The sequence below is a fragment of the Apodemus sylvaticus genome, chromosome 5 (assembly GCF_947179515.1).
Source record: "Apodemus sylvaticus chromosome 5, mApoSyl1.1, whole genome shotgun sequence".
Lineage (NCBI taxonomy): Eukaryota > Metazoa > Chordata > Mammalia > Rodentia > Muridae > Apodemus > Apodemus sylvaticus.
Window position 1 is genome coordinate 111706649 of NC_067476.1, and position 23683 is coordinate 111730331.

The 23683-nt window shown below is 46.8% G+C and overlaps 1 protein-coding gene across 1 annotated transcript in view; it reads left to right on the forward strand.

Moving 5' to 3' along the window:
• The first annotated feature begins 1546 nt into the window (after window positions 1–1546).
• Fbln7 (fibulin 7) overlaps window positions 1547–23683 on the forward strand; it is a 34853-nt gene continuing 12716 nt past the window's right edge. Inside the window, exons 1-3 of the mRNA XM_052181480.1 lie at window positions 1547–1731; window positions 15336–15495; window positions 17606–17776. Coding sequence (XP_052037440.1) covers window positions 1657–1731; window positions 15336–15495; window positions 17606–17776 — 406 coding nt within the window. The 5' untranslated portion in view covers window positions 1547–1656. The remainder of the gene's footprint in view (window positions 1732–15335; window positions 15496–17605; window positions 17777–23683) is intronic.

A 23683-nucleotide genomic window follows, 5' to 3' on the forward strand; every position in this document is an offset into this window, starting at 1 on the left:
TTCTGTAGCTGGGACTTTACTTTCAACCCTCGGGAAACTGATGGAAAACTAGAAGGACGGCTGTAGATTCTTAGTCACTGAGCATGCGCTCAGTGCCTGCTCCTAAACTCAGAGCACCTCCTAAAATTCTAGGGAGCATCATTTTTAAAACTGGCAGAATTCTCCAATGGGTGTCTTAGTCTAACTCAGAGCCCTTTAAACTTCCCGCTTTCAGCTCCTTTTCACTGAGAAATATTCCTGCAACCCCAGGAATTCAGGCATATGGATAAGTGTACAAATCAAACACTTACAATCAAACACTTAAAATTTATTTTATTATCTTTTTTTTTTTTTTTTTTTTTTTTTTTTTTTTTTTTTTTTTGGTTTTTTGAGACAAGGTTTCTCTGTGTAGCCCTGGCTGTCCTGGAACTCACTCTGCAGACTAGGCTGGCCTTGAACTCAGAAATCCGCCTGCCTCTGCCTTCCAAGTGCTGGGATTACAGGCATGCACCACCACGCCCGGCTATTTTATTATCTTTTAAAGATTTATTTATTTGTGATATGTGAGGACAATGTAGCTGTGTTCAGACACCAGAAGAGGACATCAGATCCCATGACAGATGGTTGTGAGCCACCATGTGGGTGCTGGGATTTGAACTCAGGACCTTCGGAAGATCAGTCGGTGCTCTTAACTGCTGAGCCATCTCTCCAGCCCTGAATTTTATTTTAAAGTAATTACTTGATATAAATATAATTTTATCCTTTATTGAAGATTAAAGGAAATTTGGTATGTTTATTTATTTTTACATGAAGAATTAAATCTTGGCTGAATATTTGATATTGAAGAATAAGAAGCATTTTTGACATTTTCCCCCCAAATTGATTGTTTGGGTATAAAATTTTCACACTGAGCTCACCACTTCATACAAGTAAATAGTACAACGTAGCAAAAAACTTTGCATGTACAGTAAAAACACTTCGTTTCATAACATAAGTTAGTCTGAGATCTGAGCCAAGTGTCCTAGTGTTTGGGGGAAGGGGGTCATCCCCGTGGTGCCCCAGGCGTCTGACCTGTACCAGTTATGGAGACCAAGGATGCCTTGAATTCATTATATTTGATTTTGAATTAATGTTTGGTTTCGTGCCTTACCATTTGCTAAATTCAGAACTCAGCTCCCATTTTTTCGGCCCACAGTCTAAGAAGAGGTGGTCTAACCTGGGCCAATTTATGAAGGCCATCTTTCTGCCACACTAACCCTGTTCTCTCCTATCCTGGAGGAAGGTGTCCTTATGTGGGCTTTGAACTAGGACAGACCTAAGTTTGACTCATCAATCAGCCACGCGTGGTTGACAGGGGCCTAGGTCGCTCCTGGCGGGCAGTGGGGCAGCCCAGGGTGGGCACTGGCCACCCTCGGTCGGTCGCGAGGCGTCGCACCGGGTCTTTTCCCAGAGCAGAGGCTTGGGCGCGCTCCCAGGCGCATTCCAGGCTCTGCAGCCCCTCCTCTCTCGCCCCCTCCACAGGGCTGGCGCCTCCCCGTGGGTCTGGACAGTCCTGTGCTGGCGGCTGCGGACGCTAGTGGCTTTGGGAGCTGCAAGGGACCCGCGCGCCGTGGGGACTCAGGTCTGGCCAGGGAACAGCGACCCGCCTTCCCCAGCAGCTAGGCTGTGAGGGGCAAAATGGGGCCAGGCTCTCAGCGCGCGCTCGTCCTTGTCTTGCTGCTCCTCGCCAGCCCCGGAGCGCGGGCTTTCCAGGTCAGTGTCCCCGCAGCCCGTCTTGGAGTCCCGCTTCCAGAGGGGGTAGCGCCCGAGGCCAGGGCATGCCACGTTCCACTCCTGTGCTGGAATGGGGACTTGGCTGGAGTTTGGTTGATGGAGAGAGGGGCGGGGGTCCCCTATCATTGCAGACGACCTGGGCTGCTGCAGCCCAGAGGCAGAAGGTGGCACCGCGTGGGAATCGCTAGCCGGGGAAAGTTGCCCAGGGACTTGGAGACACTGGTCTTTTGTGGGTCTTGGTGAGAACACCTGGCGCCCAATCTGTTAGAGAATGTCCGCACTCTCCAGTTACGTTTCTAACTGAAATATTCTTGCTGCTACCACACCCTAATCATTCTCAGAAATTCTTAGCAGTGGCCTGAAGGATACTCAAGTGGTCCTATCCTGAGTCCCCGAAGCCTTAGAGTTGCAATTACATTTTCTTACACATCCGGATGGGCAGCAGGGTCTTTTTTCTGTTCTTTCTCTTCTTCCTTCCTTTCTTCCTTCCTTCCTTCCTTCCTTCCTTCCTTCCTTTTTTTTTCTTTATTTTTTGACATTTATGTGTCCGAATCCCACTGTATTTATTTGCTTGGCCAGATTAATATTTACTATTATTATTGTTGTTGTTATTGTTATTGGTGTTATTTGTGTTGTTGTTGTTGTTGTTATCCATTAGAAACTGATTTTTAAAATTGAGAATGTAAATAAAAATGTATTTTAGAGACTTTGTATTATCAGGTTGAGATCAACTTCCATCAAAATGTGCTTCAGCAGACAGAGGTCCTTCACCTCTGTTGAGAGTCCTGAAGCAGCTTCTCCAACCATGCCAACAGCAGCATAAACAGCTGCAGGATGTGCAGGGAAGCTGGGTGCCTCCTGAGAGTCAAGTTCTTTGTGCTCTTCTAGACCTTCTGTAAGACCACCCGCTCAGGAAGGAGTGGTGTAAATCCCCTCTCTGGCTGGACTCTGACCTGATCTTTGTCTGTGCTCCATGTCCTGGGGCTAAATTGCTGTGCACTGGCAGGCTTGCCCGGCTCGCCCGGGATACTGAGAAGTCCCCTGGGTGCAGCAAGGCTTCCCAAGCCTGGAGAATTTGGTTTAGATCAAACCTGCTCCTGTTAGTGGGGAAGGTAACGAGTAGGAGTCACAGGAAGTTGCTCAACAGCCAATGGCAAGGACCCAGCCCGGGCTACTGTGAGCCCACCCACCAGAGCAATGGGATCGCCCCAGTTTTGCAGATTACAAAACCAAACCAAACCTTCATCCCTCGCCCGATGCCGGAAGCCCAGGAAATACATCTCCACTGGGTTCCTCCATGCCAGGGGCAGGGCATGAGAAGAGAGGGGAAGTTCCGGAGACCAAGCATCTCATGATAGTGGGTGGGCATCTGTCACACGGGGTTTGGTGGGAAACAATTAAAACGGGGCGACTGGAAAAGCTGGTGTAGAGGCAATGCTGAGCTCGCCTCCGTTTGAACGTGTTCCTGCGACACCAAGGTCCAACCCCCGCCCTGCACTGGCCAGGCTTTCTCTTGCCGCCCAGCATAGCCTTCTTTATCTGCAAAACACTTGTAGGTGAAACCAGAGGAGGCTGAAGGACCAGCCATCCACGTCTGCTCTAATTACACTGACCTTCAGCGAATGGGTGGGGCTCCCCCATCCTTCCAGCCCCAGGCTGGGCGAGCAGAGGAAGGAGCCACCGGAAGCCTCAGTGTTACCTTCCTCCTTGTCTTTCAGACCTCTGTTCTGAGAGTCACATCTTCCCGGAAGCTCGCTGACCCCCTGCCCTACATAGATTTCCTCTCTGCCTCTATTTTCCTGCTGTGGCTCCCTGACGAGTAGATCAACATTGGCCTGTGTCAGGTTGTCTCTAGGCAGATCTGGACTACACATGACATGACATGACCCAAGGGACGTCTAGAAATTCTGATACAGTGTCACCTTCAAAAGCTCTGGTTTGATTAGTCCAGGTTGCACCTCAGGTAGAGCTAATGTCCCTAGAAAAAATGCCTGAGACCAAGAGCAATCCCAACTCCTCTCTCTCTCTCTCTCTCTCTCTCTCTCTCTCTCTCTCTCTCTCTCTCTCTCTCTCTCTCGTTTTTTTGTTTTGTTTTGTTTTGGATTTGGTTTTCTTCGAGGCAGAGTTTCTCTGTATAGCCCTGATTGTCCTGGAACTCACTCTGTAGACCAGGCTGGTGTTGAACTCAGAAATCCTCCTGCCTCTGCCTCTGCCTCCCAGAGTGCTGGGATTACAGGCATGTGCCGCAGCCACCACCAGGCTAATCCCAGCTCTGGAGTCAGTGACAACCTAAGAAAAGTTTGGGGTCAGAGGAATTCTCAGTGGACCTCAGTATAGGACTCACGAGGACCTCAAGTAACAATGGTTTGCCTGGAGTCTACCTGACGACCCCAAGGCTCTCAGATCCAGCGATGAGACCTGCTGGCAAGCAGTAGGGGTGGAAATTATCCACAAATCACCTCTTTTCATGGAGGAGGTAGGCTAGGATGGGCGAGGGACTTCACCAGCAGAGACCAGTGGACCTCCAAGTAGAGCTGGTAAGCTGCTCTGGAGAAGTCCTATCTGGGGTTCCTCTATGTCTGTAAATGTTCCCGCTTTGCTGTCTTTTGTGACACCTCAGAGTGACATTATAGGTGTGTGTATCTGTGTGAGTGTATGAGTCCATGCATGCGTCTGTGAATTCACAATTGCCTCGTGTGTGAAGGTGAGTTTGCATGTGTGCACGTGTCAGTGTATGTGAGGGAATGTGTGTTAGTATGTGTGTGCATGTGTGTGTGTGTGTGTGTGTGTGCTGGCATGTGTGTGTTATTTCATGTGTATATGAATACATGGTTGTGTGTGTGTGCCCATGTGCATGTGTTAAAGTACTTGCGTGCTACAGTGTAAGTATGGATGTACTAATGATTATATGTCTGTGTACACGTCAGAGCACATAGCTGTGTTTATGTATGTACATGTGGGTGAAAGCCTGGCTATGTGTAATGGTGGTGCTCTAGGTGACATCTGTTGCTGTGACAGAACGCTGAGTAAAAACAGCTTGGTGTCTTTGTATTGATAAATACTGTCCATTATAGGGACAAACTCTCTTTATCAGTTCACCTATAGAACAACATTCATAGTGACATTTCTAGAGTTTGGCTCTCATGAGCAGTGCATCATGGGTCAGAGAAGGGAGCTGGCCAGTAGATAGAAGCATCTGACACACAAAGCTGATGCTCTGAGTTTGATCATTAGAACACACATAAAAAGCTGGATGAGCTACACTACACTACACACACACACACACACTTTTTAAAAAAAGCTTTGCATAAATTTTTGCATAATATAAATTTCTTTTCTCCAGTATGAATATGTAAGAGAGGGATTGCTGAATCAAATGGAAAATGAATGCTTAATATTGCAAGGAATTTTCAAGCTCTAGTTTATAGCTGCTATGCCCCACCAGCTACCTAGGAGAGATTCAGACAGTCTGCTTCCTTGCCAACAGAAACATTACTAGGGTTTTCACCCCAAACCATTGCAATAGGTGTCTAGTGTGATCTCTGCAAGATATGTGTTTGCTCCCCTAGTGACTGGCAGTGGTGTGGGTGTTTTCTCTGGTGCTGGTTGCCATGTGAACAGTTGAGTCAAGCACCCATCTTTCATTCGCTCTCGTTTGTGAGATGAAAGTCACATGTTCAGTTTGTGGGCTCAGGTGACCCTCACCTCAGCCTCCTCAGGAGCCTGGACTGTGGACGTGAGCTGCCCTGCCTACCTTGCTCGGTGGATTCCCTTTTTTTCTTGTTCAGTTTGAAGCTTTCAAAGAACGGAGTAGAATTACAAGTGAATTAAAAATATGTTCTCAGTTTATTGCTTCTTTGAACCACATTTTTAAATTTTTCTTTCAAAGATGATGGTCTCATGTAGCCCAGGCTGGCTTCCAGCTAAGACTGGACTTGAAATCTTAACCCCGACTGTCTCCACCTGTCATGGCTGAGGTGAGGGGTACACAGCCACACCTTGAAGGACATCCTCTGTAGAGCAAAGTTCAATAAAGTCCTATTCATTGGCTAGAATTTTAGTAATTAAATTTGAGAACCTTTGGCCTAATCCCAAAGCTACAACATTTTTCTTCTGTTTTCCTCTAAAACGTTCATAGCTTTGTACTTTTTACCGTGATCCATTTTGAACTTCCTTTAATAGTATGGGATTTATGTAGAAGAACACAGTTTTGCATATGGATATTCAAATATTCTAATGGTATTTATGGAAACACCACTAAATTATCATTGAATTGCCTTAGCAAAGCCAGCATTTTATGAACATAGGATTTTTTTTCTGTACCAATAATATACTATCTTTTTTCAAAAATGTCTTTATTCACTTCTCTGTGTGTATCTGTGTGTGTATCTGCATATGTGTGTATGTCTGTGTGTATGTGTGTGTAGATGTAAGTGTATGTGTGTGTATATTGTGTGTATGTGTGTGTATATGTGTGTTTATGTGTGTATATGTGTATAGGTGTATGTGTGTATATGTGTGTGTATGTGTGTGTAGGTGTAAGTGTATGTGTGTATAAGTGTGTGTATGTGTGTGTATTTGTGTGTGTGTAGGTGTATATGTGTATATGTGTGTGTGTGTAGGTTAGGTGTATGTGTGCATATGTGTGTATATGTGTGTATATGTGTGCATGTGTATGTGTGTGTATGTATGTGTGTGTCTGTGTATATGTGTATGTGTGTATGTATGCATATGTGTAGGTGTGTGTGCATGTGTGTATATGTATGTGTATATGTGTGTGTCCATGTGTATGTGTATTATGTGTGTGTGTATATGTGTGTGTGTGTGTGTGTGCACTCATGTATATGCTACTAGATATTTACTGATGGGGAAAGTGAGGCTTTCATCATTATTACTTTTCAAGATTGTTTTGCTTCTTTTAGATTCTTTGACCTCTTCGTTAAAGGTTTTAGAGTGAGGGCTGTTAGGTGCTCAGCAGATAGAGGCACTGGCCTCCAAGCCTGACAGTGTGGCTTTGATTCTGGTACTCAGATAGGAGGAGGACTGACTCCTAATCCCTGGCCTCTGAGCTCAGCCTCACCCGAGTGGCATGTGTGAAAGTGCACATGTGCACATGCGCACGCGCGCGCACACACACACACACACACACATGTACACACACGTACACGCACATACACATGCACACACACACGTACACGCGCGCGCACACACACGTACACACACAGCATAAACAAATGTAACAAAATTTCTAACATTTTCAGAATGAACGTTTCTTTATATATAAAAACTCTACTGCAACTTTGATTGGTATTGTATTATATTTATAGATCAATTTGGGGACACTGAGCCTTCAAATCTGTGAATAGTATGCTTTCCATTTGCTTAGATATTACTTGGTATTTTTTTCCATCAATGTTTTTTTTTTAAACAGGAACTTGTTTTTGTTCGAGTTGTATCTCGAATTATTTTAATTTGAGGTCATTTAAAATGCTTTTAGTTGGGTTAGAGAGATGGCTCAGTGGGTGGTGTTTATTTTGCAAGTTTGATGACAGAAAATCAGATTCCTAAATCCACATAAATACTGGGCAGGCATAGTGGCCTTCTGGTGGCCTCTGCACATGAGAGTCAGTTTGACATTTAAATACAGAACTGCCACTGCTAGTTCACAGGAAAGCAGACATCTCAGTCAGGGTCCAGAAAGCACTGTACTTCCCAGCATCTTGAAATACCCAGGAGGCCACTCCATCTGTCTAAAACCCTCTGTCTCCACAGGTGGGCACTTTCTTCCATGGGTTGCCACAGGGCCAGGGGGTCTGCTGTGGCTAACTTCCTGTCTTGTCTAACTTTCCGAGTTTCCTGGTATGTTTCCCCGCAGCTGAGTCTGTTATGGACGTTACCATGGCAACTTTCTTTCGCTCTTTCCAATCAGCCATTCAGCCAGGAGTCCTCTTTGGAGGCCTGTGCATTCCTGCCCTCTACTTTGGCTTGTTGGGCTTGTGGTCCTGCCTACTGACCTAGGGACTCGGAAACAGGGCCTCTCTACTCTTACAAACTTTTAGAGGTCCTGCTCATGCCCTCCTTGGTTCACCATGTCAAAACATCTATGATATCACTTCCCGCCCAGACATGCTTGCTTGGACCTGTCTGTTGGCCATTTGCCCCACTGAGCATACCATTGCCAGCACATACACTTTAAAATCTGAGATGGAGTTTTGTGGCCCATGCTAGTCTCGAACTTGTAGCCACCCTGTCTCAGACTTCTTCATGCTGGAATTATGATCTGTAAGTGTAAAGGGGCAACTTGGGCAGCCCAGGGCTCTGGGAACAAAGGCAGACACCGAATGAGTAGAACTTTCATACCCTTTCATATTCTCTTCCATAACCTTCCATGCGCTCGGTAACCTTCTAGGACTTAAAATAAGGACAAGAAACTGATTTTAAAAATAAGAAAAAAAATCTAAGACCTCATTATCTAACCTTTGGCAGGCCTGGACATCATTATGTGGACCAGGCAAGCCTCTAACTAGAAGTAATCCTCCTTCCTTTGCCTCCTGGGATTATAGGTATGCTCAACTTGACATATTTTTATTAAGAAAAAAATAGCACCCGTAATTTGACCACACTCAAAGCCACCATTTTCAGAAAATGGGCTGTACATACCACGGGAGTCACCATTTATAAGAATATAGTCATTCAGAGGGAGCAGCTGGGCAAGAGACTTGGGCAGCCTGTCTTGGGCTAAGGGTGACCAAGGCAGGCAGGCAGGCAGAGATGGGTGGATGGAGGGAGGGAGGGAGAGAAGGAGAAAGGGAGGAAAAAAGATTTGTTGTAGAGAAGTAGAGCCATTTAGGATATAGTGTAACAGCATATTAATGCGTTGGTGTCACCTGACTGTGCCAGTATTACTCTAGAGCATCTGTCCCTGACTTCATAAAAAGAATGTAAATTGCTAACCTCAACCTGGCTTGTCACTAGCACAGGCACTGTTCCAAAAGACATCAGGGCCCAGGTGGTATAGACCCACATCCCATCCTCATCAGCTTTTCTCCTGGCTGGGTAATTGGGTATGTTTCTGTCCCCGGGACTCAGTTTCCTTCTCTGAATAGTGATGACAGTAGATGTTCCTATCTCATGGTGCGTGGTAAGAAGAAAATGCATCGAAGAGACGACACGTGGCCTGTGTTTAGCACATGTCTCAGACAGGAGGGGCAGGGCTAGCATGGCTCACAGCTTGCTAAGCCATAAGAGAGAAACAGGAGAAGCCACTGTTACTGTTTCCATGACTGTTTGAGAAAACAAAAAGGATTTGGTATGGATATAAAATCGCCAACAGCCAGCAAGAAACAAATTAAAACTGCACACACACACACACACACACACACACACACACACACACACAGTATGTACCAGGGCTGGAGATTCGGCTCAGTGTTAAGAGCACTTGCTGCTCTTTCAGAAGGCCTGGGTTCAGTGCCTAGTACCTACCTAGTGGCTCACAAACACCTGTAGCTCAAACATCTGTAACTCCAGTTCCAAGGGATGCAATTTCCTCTTCTGGCCTCCACAAGCACTGCATACTTTTTGGAGTACAACATACATACCAGTAAAACACCTACACACATCATATTTAAAAATAAATCAATCTTAACAATAAAAATATGTATGTTGCTCCTTACATATTAAACACATCCTAGTAACTATGTTTAATTCCTGTTTATTTCCTGTTGGCAGTGCTTCTTTGGAGAACCCTGACTAATGCTGGGGCTGTGAGCAGCTCTTGGGGTGACTTCTGGAACTTTCTCTGCTCTTGCGTGTGTGTGTGTGTGTGTGTGTGTGTGTGTGTGTGTGTGTGCTCAGTGAAGGAGTTACAGCCCTAGACTTGAAGAAAAAGTAAAGCTCTAGAGAAAATGCACACGTTTCCCCATGACTCAATGGTGAGGGCCTCGAGCCTTGGCTTAGCAAGCCGGAGTTGGCAAGTGCACTCTGTCCTCTCTGAGACCTAAAGGCATCAAAACATCTGTGTTTCCATTAAGAATATGCTGACGCAGCACATAGCTGTGGCTGAGGAGGAGGCAGGGTAAGAGGCAGTCCCTTCCAGTCAGAGGGGTCAACTGTGGCTGCCTGGGAGCTCAAGGCTCCATCAGCAAGGTAACTGTTGAGGTTATTACCACGCTAAAGCACTGTGAAGAAGTCCCCTCAGCTGTGTACATTAAAGCCTCAAGGACCGTCCAGCCCTCACCCAACACATCTGGCCTGTGGGAGTCTTAACAGTAGACCCTGGGTTTGGACTTCGCTTATAAATCAGCCCAACAGCAAGGAGGCCTGGATGGTGTGGGAAGGGCTAGGCCTACTAAGCTCTGGGATGGAGGGCATGTAATCTTGGAGTCACACACCACCCTTAGCCGTGCCCCCCCCCCTCAGTCAGCTGGTGGGATCTGTGTATAAAGTATACTACTTGTGGACTCATCTCTCCTGGTTGGTTCTCAAAGAAAGGTGAGCATGGCAAGCCCTGAGAGGCTTTGAGCAAACACTGTGAGGGAGACAACGACAAAAGGGTGAGCAAGGACTTCCCTGAGGAGGATGGGGGAGGTGGAAAATGTCGGGGGGGGGGGGGGTGCGCAAGCGCCTGCGTGCACGGGCTCCTAAAAGCTCCTGAAAGCACTTGTTCCTGACATCAGGTGTCCTGATCCCAAACACTGTCAGCAAGCCAGGAGGCGGCCTGGGGCCTTGCTCAGGCTATCCTCCTGCTGTCCATTCCCACAACCCCAGGCTGCAGATGTATTCGCCTATGCCTGGCTTTTTACCTGAGGGCTAAGCAACCATTCTCACCCATTGAGCCATCTCTCTAGGCCGCAGATAAGAGTATTCTCACCACTCTCTAGAACCTCTGGCTCGGGCTGAAGAGGTGGCTCAGTGGTTAGGAGCACTTCCAAAGGTCCTGAGTTCAAATCCCAGCAACTACATAATGGCTCACAACCATCCGTAAAGAGATCTGACGCTCTCTTCTGGTGTATCTGAAGACAGCTATAGTGTACTTAGATAAAATAAATCTTAAAAAAAAAAGAAAAGAAAAGAAAAGAAAGAAAATGAAAAAAGAAAAGAAAAGAAAAGAAAAGAACCTTTGGCTCCTCTGCCTAGCACTCAGTGGTGATGTCATGTTCTAGAACTATCTGCCTGGGAAGAAGTGACGGTGTGACCCCACTCTTCACTGAAGGCCTCATATCTGTCACTTCTGATGTCTGAGTTTGAATTAGGTGACATGATGTCTCTTTCAAGAGTGGTATCACAAGAATGATAAACCTGAAGCCAGGCATGGTGGTGCACGCCTTTAATCCCAGCATTTGGGAGGCAGAGGCAGGTGGATCTCTGTGGGTTTGAGGCCAGCCTGGACTACAGAGTGAGTTCCACCACAGCCAGGACTACACAGAGAAACCCTGTCTCTAAAAAAGGAAAAAAGAAAAGAAAACAAAGATTCCAGTCTTTTTACTCCCTCAGAAATGGAAATTTTCCCTATCTTGGTTTTACCTTAAATGTTATTAAAATGAATGGAGGCAATTTTTCTACAACTTCTTGTCAATGGCACAATCTGATCGTGTAGCCACAGATTTTTGCTTTGTTTTGGTTTTCATTTTTGTTTCTGTGGTGATCACACTAATGACCTTGAGCATGTCGGTTAAGAGCTGTACCACCATCCTGTCCTTCCTGCCTCAGAAGCCAGGGACAGATACCTACGTCAACCGAGGGAAATCTCTTCAAGAGAATAAATAAAAACCACACCAAAAACCGAAGCCCTGAGGGTGCTGTGAGAACCTGTGAGATCCAGGCCCAGACATAGTCGTTCCTTTGTCCTTCCTGTGATGTGGGGGCCTCCTGCTGTCCTGACTGGGGCTGACCTATGCCCAGTCACAGCCTTGCTGAATTTTCTCTCCAGAATGGGAGGTCTGTTGCAGAAGGTTGTAGGGAGCCTCGGGTACAGATGGAGTCCGGGATCTTCCACGAGAAGGACCAGCACCTTCTCATTACCTCAGACTTGTGCTGCCACACAGGCTTGCCTCTTGCCCTGGCAGCGTCTCGGGTAACCTCAGCAGAGGCTATATTTGAGAAGCAGGAAATGGTCTGTTCCCACGCCTCAGGTGCTCATGTTCTGTGCAGGCAGTGGTGGTGGGTAGGAGAGCACAGTGGAGAGAACGGATGGGGAAAGAACCTCCCCTCCAGGCTAAAACAGTACACAGAGGGAGGGAAGCACGATTGAGAACAGAGTTAGACACATGCTATGTCCATTGATGTGAAGTAACAGTACCTCCAAGGAAGGAGGGACAGAGAGCCGTGTGGCGATCTAGCCCATCCAGAGGACAGGGAAGAGGTTCCTGTGGGGGCCCGACTCAGGAAGTAATGTGGGGCAGGGAGTTAATGTTGATGTCTCTTTGCTTGGATTAGTTTTGTGTTTTGAATTGTTTTTCAACCAAAACTCAGGCCTCTTGAGCCCTTGCCCTGGCTGTCCAGGGGTTCCAGTCTCAGAAGCCATTGTCAGGTGGGCTTAATTCTGGACTAGGGCAGCAGATTGTGAGCCAGGCGCCCACCAGCTCCATGGCCAATACTTCTGGACCAGGGAGCTGTCCAGTCAGTGGCAGCTGCGTAAGGAGCCTCAGACATCCTGTCAGCTAGCTCCTGTCTCTCGTCCAGCAGAACAGCACCGGAGATTGTCCTTGCACTACCTGAGGCAGGTCAGGCAGGGATGGGCCAGAGAGAGCCTTTCGGCTCCCTTGTCAGGTTATCACAAACCTTCCTACTGGGATCCCTTTTTCCACTCTCAACACAGCCTGCGGCTGCTAGGCCTCACCCCAGTGACAGTGGACAGGATAAAGCCTCTGGTGCCAGTTATCCTTAGGTCAGCTCTGTGGTTGGAGAAACCTGGCTGCCCCAGTGGCCATGTTCAGATTCTTCCCTCCATCCCTGCCCTCCCGTCTCACTTCCTGGGGTCCTGGGGCTCCCAGGTTCCCATGTGTTTGCCCTTCCCAGCAAAGCCTTTGGAATTGAGAACTTTTTACTTCAACACTGAGCCCTGGTGCATTCTTCAGCCCAACAAGCTCTCTCCCAGGTGTTATGGGGTGACACGTGTGTGATGAGGGTCACCGCAACTTCCTGTTTTCATTGTCCATTAACTTTTTGAGAGTTAAAAAAAAGTCCACTCCAGGGATGTTAACTCCTAGTATAGATTCCTGAAAAACACCCCACCAGATAGGGTTATGAGGGAGCAGATGAGGAACCAAATGCCCAGACTTACATGATTTGGGTTCATGATTTGGGTCAAACCCTTGTCTTTCAGCCTCTGTGTGACATTTGGACCAAGATAATCCTAATCCTAATCACAAATAGAGGCTGCCTTCTCCACACACGGCCACCAGCCAGTTGCCGAGGCAGCAGCTAGGCAGTGGAGTAGCAGCATCTGAGGAAGAGAAACATCTTTGTAAGCAGAAGCACATCCCAAATGGAATTAACACAAGCTGCAAAGACATCCGTTTCCTTTTTTAGCACAGGAAGATAGGTGTGGAAACTCAGGTCTGGAGGGGTTGGCCACACAGTGCTAGGCAGGCAAGAACAGGCCACCTCCTGGGTGCCTGGGACTTTGTGTGGAAAGGATGGCCAACCGTGGGGGAGGAAGAAGAAAAACAAACTTCTCTTTCCAGAAGTTGCCTTTGGGGCTATGCCTCATCAGGCCCCGGTTATGGTAGAGGCCAAGGAGCCCCTGTGGGTTCACAAATTCCAGGGGCGACTGGGAACTCAATTTTGTCAAAAGCATCCATTGAATCTAGCCCATGAGTCATGTGTTTGGTGAAAACGCCAAGGTGCAGCGGTGGCCTGGCAGTCTCTCCGGGAGAGTGGCCCATTGTGGCCACGGCAGCTCCACTGAGAGGTTGGACACGGCCCAGACTGTGGAGGCCACATACCTCAGCTGCCCAGCTGCCTCAATGGCTTTTATACATTTCTTTTAATTATAAAACTTATACTTGGGGCTTGGGGACGTAGGAAGACAGAAACATCAACCTCTGGCCTTTACATATGTCCACTTGCACACACGTGGCATACATGCACACAGTCGGCCACATACACGAACATGTACACACTACAATGCACACAACTGATGCTTAATGGAAACTAAAAGCAAACTAAACCATGATCCACGTCCCTGAGGATGTGTATGTCGTCACAGTATTGATATAATTGCTTCCCTCCCACCCCCGCCCCTTGCATGAAATACAAGCCAGGTCAGACAGATCATGCTTTGTGACACATAGTTCCCAAATGAAGGAGAATGACCTTAGCCTAGAATTGGCTACCCAAGGCCTGTCTCCTTCCTGGATATTCCTCGTCTTTGCTCCACCCCCACCCTAGCTCTTTTCTCCTTAAGATTTCTATTTCAACTATGTGTGCGTGTGCGCACACGTGCATGCGTGTGAACGGGTCGTGTGGGGTGGACAGTATGTAAATGTGTAAGGGCAGATATCCTTGGGATGCAGAAGAGGGTATCAGGTCCTCTGAAGCTTACCAGCAGTTGCAAGCTGCTCCTTATGGGTGTTGGGAATTAAACGTGGGTTCTCTGTAAGAGCAGAAAGCACTCTTAACCTCTGAGCCATCTCTCCCTCATGTCCTGACTCTTAAAGCAATAGAAACAGAAAGGAAACCTTGCAACTTTCATCATCCAGCATGATGTTTACATTGCTTTAAGTCAGATAGTCTTTGCCAATGTTAAGTACAACCATGCTTTCCTTTTTTAAAAAGCTATTTAAAAAGCCCCCCAACCGGCATTGACAGTATTGAGCACTTCTTTAATCTACTTTTCCCTCATTTTACTTTTTATATTTTTAAAAGCCCAAGAAGTACCAGGCCTCCTTGCCTCTTCTCTGTGTCCCACTGTTCTCTTGTTTTTCAAACAGTCTGATGGAGAAAGAAAGGAAAATTTCACCCAGCCTGGAACTCAATGTCTTAACTTAGAGTAAGGAGGAATTCATGTGTCTTTGGAGTGACAGGCCAGTCATTATAAGAAATGAAACCTTGGTTTCAAATGGTTGCTTAGCTACCCAGTCATTTAGTCACCAAGTCTGCCCTTGTTTTGTTGTGTCTAAGGGTGAGGTGGGGGTATGATGTGTGTACTTGGGCTGTCACCTAGTGACTTAAGCGAGCAGATGCTGTTGTCCAGGTAGAGCAGTGGTCCTTAACCTTCCTAATGCTGTGACCCCTTAATACAATTCCTCATGTTGTGGTGACCCTCAATCATAAAATTACTTTTGTTGCTACTTCTTTATAACTGTAACTTTGCTATTGCTATAAATGTAAATATGTGATATGCAGATGACCTTAGGCAACTCCTGTGAAAGGGTCGTTCAACCCCCAAGGGGGTCAAGTCCCATAGGATGAGAACCACTGAGGCCGAGTACCCAGAGGAGGCGGGTGCCTTGGAGTGGCTGATCCACCAAGGTGTTTTACAGGGCACCAGGGAGTTTGAAGCCCACGGTTCAGACTTCTGCAAGCCCAGAGCATGATGGGAGGATGTCACCAGCTGCAATGGCCTCTTCTCTCCCCAGAGCTGTCTCAACAAACAGCAGCTCCTCACAACCATCCGTCAGTTGCAGCAGCTGCTGAAGGGCCAGGAGACCCGCTTCACAGAAGGCATTCGAAACATGAAGAGCCGGCTGGTTGTTCTGCAAAACACTGTTAACAAAATGACCCCGGATGCACCTCCAGGTGGGTCCCAAATCAACAGAAGCTCCCTAAAGAGACTTACACTCAAGAACCTTCCCCCAAACTCTCCCCATCCAGTTTGTCCTTCATGTGTGTACACAAGTGTGTATGTATGTGTGTATTTATATGTATGTGAGAGATAGAGTATGTGTGAGTCTGTGTGTGTGTGTGTGTGTATGAGAGAAAGAGTGTGTGTATGAAAGTGTGTAAGGAGTGTGTGAATGTGTGTGTGTGAATATATATGTAGGTGTCTCCTATACTTGACAATCACCTATTTCCAGGGTTTTTTTTAAATGATGTATTTATGAGTTGTCTGTATGTATGCATGTGTGTACATGTGCCCGAGGAGGCCAGAAGAGGGCATTGGATCCCTGGTCCTCTGCCAGAGCAGCAAGCATCCTGAGCCACTGAACCAGCCCCACAGCCCTCTTGCTCCGTTTTTACCATATGTAGCTCAAGTCGCTACATAACTTGGCTTCAAACTTGCTGTGCAACCAAGGATAATCTTGACCTCCTGATCCTCCTGCCTCTGTCTCCCAACTCCTGGGATTATGGTTTGCATCCCTAGGCCTGGTTTTTGTTTTTGGTATTTTAAGATAGGCTCTCAATACATAGCTCAGGCTGACATGGAACTCAAAGGAATCATTCATTCTGAGTCTGTAGCTACCTTTCTTTGGCCCTCCTTTGTTGTGTGAGGTACCATTTCCAGAGAAAGCTTTCATCAGAGGTTCCACAAATCCCATTTCTTTCAAGGCTCATTTATAGAACATACTCTGTGTGCCATCACTGGCTCCCAACAGCTATGGTTTGTCACCACACCCAGCCCATTTCCTTTTGTACCTTTTATTCTACGTTTAATAGCTACATAGGTAGCCACTTATGATCCCACAAAATTGTTAAAAGTATCCCTCAGCAAGCAAAGGTGCTTTTCAGCTCCCCTTCCTCCCCAGAAGGCAGAGTCGACCCTGGTTTTGCTTTTGGTCCTGTTTTTATTTTTAGTGCAACAGTCTATTTTTCAGACTGGTTTTAAGTTCACAGCCTGGAAGGCTCATGCTTCCCACATCTGCCCTCCAAGCAGGCCCGCCCTTCCACCCTGGCCTACCAAGCACGCTGCACTGCGCTTACAATGTTTGTTATTTTCCATGAACAAGTATGGCTGCTCTTGCTTTTCATTCCTGAAAGTTCATTCTTCAGCCACTCCACCCAGTTGGAGTCCCGCTTATCTGGGGTTCAATGGGGCACCCTGTTTTCCCTCCACTAAGGGAGAGCTTTAACACTGGGGCATGTCTTCCTGGAGACATCTTTCACCTTCTAGGCTTAGAGGTAAGTTTCCCCTGGTCTAGGGGCTCAGGGGACAGGAGATGGAGCCCATGGGATGTCCGACATCATTGATTCCTGTAACGTAGCTTTGCTTCTTTGGGTCTCCTTTGTTGTGTGAGGTACCATTTCTAGAGAAATCTTTCATCAGAGGTTCAGGAAATCCCATTTCCCTCAAGGCTCATTTATAGAACTTACTCTGTGTGCCAAGCACTTGGCTGGGGCTGGGGCTACAGAAAGAACACAGGCCAGATTTCATTCAGGCAGAGAACACTGATAATGAAGGCAATGAATGTGAAGACACACCTACCCAGGTAGTCACAAAAGCTAAGAAGAAAGCAAAGTGGATTAGGGATGGAGATGCCTGGTAGCTAAGGCTTCATCTGGGAGGTGATAGCATTTGAATGAAGACCTGAAGAGCAGGGAGAGCCGGCCTGGAGGTAGGCTGAACCTGTCAGGAGACTTTGGACACCCAGTTGGCTGGAGATAAGAGAAAACAGAGACAGTTAAGTGGTCCTCTCACCAATCAGACACTCCACACTCAAGTACTTTGAGGCCCTGCACACACAAGCCTTTGAGTCTCTGAGGCCCAGTCTCCTCAGTTTTCACTAGGCCAACAATGTGTTCTCCTCCTGGTCTCCAAGAATATTGGGAGATTTCATGAGATGTGGCATTTAGAAAGTCCAGGGCCATGTCCGCCTGCAGCAGTCATTTAACACAGAGAGAGGTCTTAGGAGTGGTGCCCATGGCTGCAGCCCAGGCCTGCGGCTCCTAATTCCTGCCCTTCTCCTTACAGTTTCCTGCCCAGCTCTGGATGCCCCTCCTGATGGCAGAAAGTTTGGAAGCAAGTATTTAGTGGACCATGAAGTCCATTTTACCTGCAACCCTGGGTTCCAACTGGTTGGGCCCAGCAGCGTGGTGTGTCTTGCTAATGGTACCTGGACTGGAGAACGGCCCCGCTGCAGAGGTATGGCCATTCTGCCCCGCCTACACCACAACACTTGAGTACGATGGTCAAAAAGGGTCATCCCAAAGACACTGTCTGCTTTTTTTCAGCTGTGTGTGTGTGTATGCACATGTGTGCACACATGTGTTTCTTGTGTTTGAGTTGAACACATGCCACAGGGGTCAAAGGTCTTAGGTGTCAGTGCTCACCCTCAGTGCGTCTGAGATAAGATCTCTTGTTATTTGTCACTGTGTATGCCCGTTTACCTGGTCAGCAAACTTCCAGGGATTATCCTGTCTCGGATTCTTTTTTTTTTCTTTTAACAATGTATTTATTGCTTTATGTAAATATGCTGTAGCTGTCTCCAGACACACTAGAAGAGGGTGTCAGATCTCATTACAGATGGTCGGGTGGTGGGATTTGAACTTAGGACTTTCGGAAGAGCAGTCAGTGCTCTTAACCGCTGAGCCATCTCACCGGCCCATCTCTGATTCTTATCCCATGATAAAAGTGCTTCCATTACAGAAGCCTGCTACCACAGTCTATGGGAAGGTTCTGGACATCCAAACTCAGATTTTCACATTTAAGTGGCAAACGTTTCACCCACGGAGCCATCTCCCCCTTCCCATGGGTCTTCAGTCAGGGGAAGATGTCAGCCTCTAGGTCAGGCCTGACTGGTCTCCATCATCATGAGCAGCATCTTCTCGATTTCTTATTTTGTTTTTTTTTTTTTTTTTTTTTTTTTTTTTTTTTTTTTTGAGACAGGGTCTCTCTTCAGAGCCCCGGCTGTCCTAGAATGATTGAAGGCATGTGCCACCACTGCCTGGCTTGATTTTTGGTTTTTCGTTTGTTTAATTTTGTTGGTATTTTTGTTTGTTTGTTTTTTAAGATAGGGTCTGATAAAGCCCAGGCTGACTTTGAACTCACTATACAGCTGCAGATGGCCTTGAAAGCCTGATCTTCCTGCCTCCACCTCCTACCTTCCACAGGCCATGGAACTTTTTAAAACTGGTTCTTAGAAGCTGTATGTGGTGTTGCACAGCTTTTAAATTATTGATTTGTTTTACTTTATATGTATGGGTGTTTTGTCTGCCTCTATCTCTGTGCAGCATGTGCATGCAGTGCCTTTAGAATCCAGAAGAGGGCATCAGATCCCTTGGAGCTGGAGTTTCAGACAGTTGTTAGTAGTCACATGGGTGCTGGGACCCGGGTCCTCTGGAGGAGTAGCCAGGGTGCTCTTAACCACCAAGCCAACTCTCCAGCCCTACAAAGTGTAAACTTTTTAAACATCTTGTTTCCTGGTTATTTGAAAGAGGGTTTCTGTGTGTAGCTCTGGCTGTCCTGAAACTTGCTCTGTAGATCAGGCTGACCTCAAACTCACAGAGATTCTCCTGCCTCTTGTCTCCCAAATGCTGGGATTCAGGATGCACAGCTGGCAGTGGTGGCACAGCTGGCAGTGGTGGCGTACCTTTAATCCTAGCACTCAGGAGGCAGAGGCTGGCGGATGTCTGAGTTAGAGGATAGCCTGTACTATAGAGTGAGTTCCAGGAGACAGGGGTCTATCTACAAAACCTGTCTTGAGACAGCTCTAAGATGAGTTTATTAACTCCATTTATATTCCTGGCACTTAAGAGAATGAGCTGGGTGGGCTTCCTAGACTACGGAGAAGACCCTGCTTCAAAAACTTAAATTTAAAATAATTGGATCTTATCAATGTCAGGTCCTGAGTTTGCCCCAGCTAGGGCAAGAACTAGAAGAGGTAACAGCCGCTCTGCTCTGAAGCTGCAGTCTGTGGGGCTCCTGGTAGAGTCTGCAGAAGAAAGTCCTCAACTGTCATTTGGGTCTAGGCTGGGACTCAGTGTGGATAGCTCCAGGACAGGTCAGCATGGGAATAAAAGGTTTCTCAGTGCTGGGCTTGAGAACAGACAGTTTGACCTAGAGAAAAGTGACTCTTGACACATGCAATTTATTGCTTTTCAAAAGCCTTTAGACCACAGTTTTTAAAAAAAAAAAAATCATGGCTACCAGTCATTTTCAGGCATCCATGGGACATCTTTTGAGGCAAAATGCCCATGATTTTAGCCAGGGTTAAAGGGAGCATAAATCTTACAGAAATGCAGTGTGGAGAGGGGACTCGGGGTGTGAGTTCATTTGAGGAAGGGCCTCTTCATATTGCCCAGGCTGGTCTCAAATCCTCAGTGGGTGCTACAAATCTAACCAACAGCCTCATGCATGCTAAACCAGAGCTCTGCTGCTACGGTACAATCGATAGCCCTGAGTACTAAATCTTGAGAACTGAGACCTCAGAAAGCATAGCATCTCTCGAGAAGACTGACATGCAGCAGTGTCCAAGAGTCCAGCGCCTTTTCTGTCTCCTGGAAGGAATGATGGCTCAAGGGTTGATTGCAGGTATGAGGTCTCAGACCTCACCAGGAACCATCTAGCAATAAAGCCATGCAAACGTGCCCAGGGAAATGCCAGTGGCTGGTCTTCACCCTGACTCTGAAGGAGCTCCATCCCATTAAACACCTCATGAATGATAAAAACGCCATCAGAGGTTTGAACACAAGGAACCTTTTTTCCATTGCTTTGGGCATCTACAGTCTTAACTTCCAGGCCTAGTTGTAGACCCCTGGGGGGTGGTTCTTTCTATGTCCATTGGGCACCTACAGGTCCTATGCATGTGGCTGCCTGTGGCCTGATTTGCCTGCCTGGGACCCCCCACATCTACCTGGTTCTTGCCCTGTCATGGTGTCTTTGTGGTCCACCATGACAGGGCTGGCATGGTCTTCTCCTTTTCCCACCTTGTCCCTGGACTGGGTGTCTGTGTATCTGGGTGGCAGTCAGCACTTTTGACTGGAGACCTGAGCTCAGTCCCTGGAAGCTACATGGTAGATGGAGAGAGCCAACTCCTAGAAATGCTTTCCTCTGATCTTCACAAGGACACTGTGGCATGTGCGTGTGCATGTTTACATACATACATACATACATACATACATACATATATACATATACACATGAGATAAGAGATAAATAAATAAATAAATAAATAAATAAATAAATAAGCGTTAGTTTGTTTTCCGAGAGGCTGGAGAGAAGGCCCAGCAGTTAAGAGCTCTCACTGCTCTTGCAGAAAACCTGGGTTCAGTTCTCAGATCCCCACGCCACCCCCAGTTACTGAATTTAGATCCCCAGAATCCACATAAAAGTCACATGCAGAGGTGTATGCCAGTAACCCCAGAACTGGAAAAGGAAGGGACAGGTTCCAGGAGATCCAACCCCTTTTTTGGCCTTCATGGGCACTGCACACACATATTACACAGACACATACTCAGGCACATAAGTGAATATTTTCCAACTTCCTCCAAAATATTAGGTGATAAAGAAGGATACACAGAACAAAGGCCAAAAGACACATGAGCCATAAGACACTATGCAGTTTTTCCCTCTGGTCAGCTCTGTCGTATGTATGTATGCATGCATGTATGTATGCATACATGTATGTATGCATGTACGCATGCATGTATTATGCATGTAGGTATGCATGCATGTATGCGTGTGTGTATGCATGTATGTATGCATGTGTGTATTCATGCATGTATGCATGTATGTATGTATGTATGTATGTTTTCTGGATAAAGGAATTCAAATTTTTTGATATTGAGGTAGCTAGAGCCATTAAATAAATAATTTAATAAACAAAGTAATTAGCCAGGCAGTGGTGGCGCACGCCTGTAACCCAGCACTTGGGAGGTAGAGGCAGGTGAATTTCTGAGTTTGAGGCCAGCTTGGTCTACAGCATGAGTTCCAGGACAGCCAGGGCTACACAGAGAAACCCTGTCTCAAAAAAAACCCAAAAAATAAATAAATAAATAAATAAATAAAATAAACAAAGTAAATTGACAGTGAAGGTGTAAGAGCCCGAGCGAAGCTTCATGCCTGGAGAGTGGTTCTGTACAGATGCTCACTGAGGTAGACAGAGTGGGGGCGGGGCCAGTGTCTGAGTGGTGGCCTTAAGCTAGCTAGATCATGCTTTATTTGTGAGTTGGTTAGAATAAAGTGATTATGTTTTTAAAAAATGTTCCAAATGTGATCTTGGGTATTTTTCCATCTCATCAAGTGTAAGCTGGGCCTGGACACTAACCCTGTACTGATGGAACAGAATATTTGTATGCTACAACCCACTGGGTCAACACACTGCTAGGTTCAGCCTCTCCCAGGTTGGCATGTCGTGCCTAGATGCTGTCTTCAGCCCGAGCCCCACAGCAATGCCAGGTAGCTACCCTGGATCTTCTTAGGGACAGTGACAGTCTTGATGACATGGATGAGACTTAGTGTTGCTGGGGTCAGAACCTGAGCACTGGCCACCTTTACAGCCTACATTTGCCCATCCATCCTTGTAAGTCAATTACACAGACAAGTGATAGTGAAAAACAGGTTTGTCCATTGAAGCCACACTAGGGAGGGGAACAAGTTAAAAGGTGCAGTGACTACTTCACCAAGTCTGTCTCTGGGGTCCTGACATGAACTTTAGATTTAAATAGAGAGCAAGAGGTTTTCATAGCTGAGTAGCCACTGTCAAGGTGTGACATAGCCCACCATATATATCTGGGCTTCAGCCTCTCCCGGGAAGATGGTATGGCAAGTCATCAAGCTGTGTGAACCTGTGGGTCTGGGGAGAAATGCTTGCTGGGCAAGCAGAAGGATCTGAGCTTGGAGCCCCACCTAAAAGCAGGGTGTGATGGTGTGTGTCTGTAACCCCAGAACTGGGGGCAGAGGAACAGGCGGGCCACCAGAGCCTGCTGACCAGCTAGTCTAGCTAAATGGATGAACTCTTGAGTTTTCAAAAACTAAGATGGAGGGACTAGAAAGATTGCTCAGTGGTTAAGATCACTGGCTGCTCTTCTAGAAGACCTGGCTTGAGTCCCAGCAGCCACATGCTGGCTCACAACTGTCTATGACTCCAGATCCAGGGGATCCAAAGCTCCATTCTAGACTCCATGGGCACCACACACACACATGATTCACAGACAAAATATGCAGACAAAACGCCATTCACATAAAGTAAACATAACATGGATACATAGAATACATTCAGTGCTGACCTCTGGTCTCCATTCTGGTACACAACACCCTCCCCCACATGCATATATTAACATATATACATGTGTAACTCTCTTCTCTCTCTCTCTCTCTCTCTCTCTCTCTCTCTCACACACACACACACACACACACACACAAACATCAGAGGACTATCTCCATTCTCTTCCTGGGAGACAAGTTCCTCCTCTGGCTGGCACCAGAGAAGCCTTTTCCTTTTCCCCTAGGATGAAATTTTTGGGAGAATTCCAATTATCAATGTCCATTGTCTCAGTATGATGAGAGCCAAGGGGTGGGTGTGGTGATTACAGATGTCTTCAGAACATCTGTCTTGCCAAGACAGTTCCATTAGGCCAGAGCTCAGCAATCTCATGACCAGCATTAGGACCGCCCTAGCAGCTGCTGAGTGTGCCCAGTTTAATGACCACATCAGCAGTTCTGTAGCTGTGTGTTGTGACCACGGGGGACAATAATCTTAATTACAGCTGTTTACTTCAAGACACAAAATGTCAGTGCCAGTGAAACTCTTGGCAATATTGTAATAACTGGCCAGTACCCACTCTGCTGTCAAATGACTGGAAAGAGGGTGACAACCCTACTTGGCAGAGAAGGAAATTATACATAACAACACTGTTAAAGATGCAGTGGGCAGAGGACTCCAGGGGGCCAGTGGAAAGCAGCCATTTGGCTTCCTGAGTTTCCTTTTTTCCTCTGTGAAGGGCAGGAGTTTTTTGTTTGTTTTTTGCTTTTTGTTGTTGTTCCTCTGAGACAGAGCCTCATGTAACCTAGACTGGCCTTGAACTCAGTGAGTAGCCAAGGATGACCTTG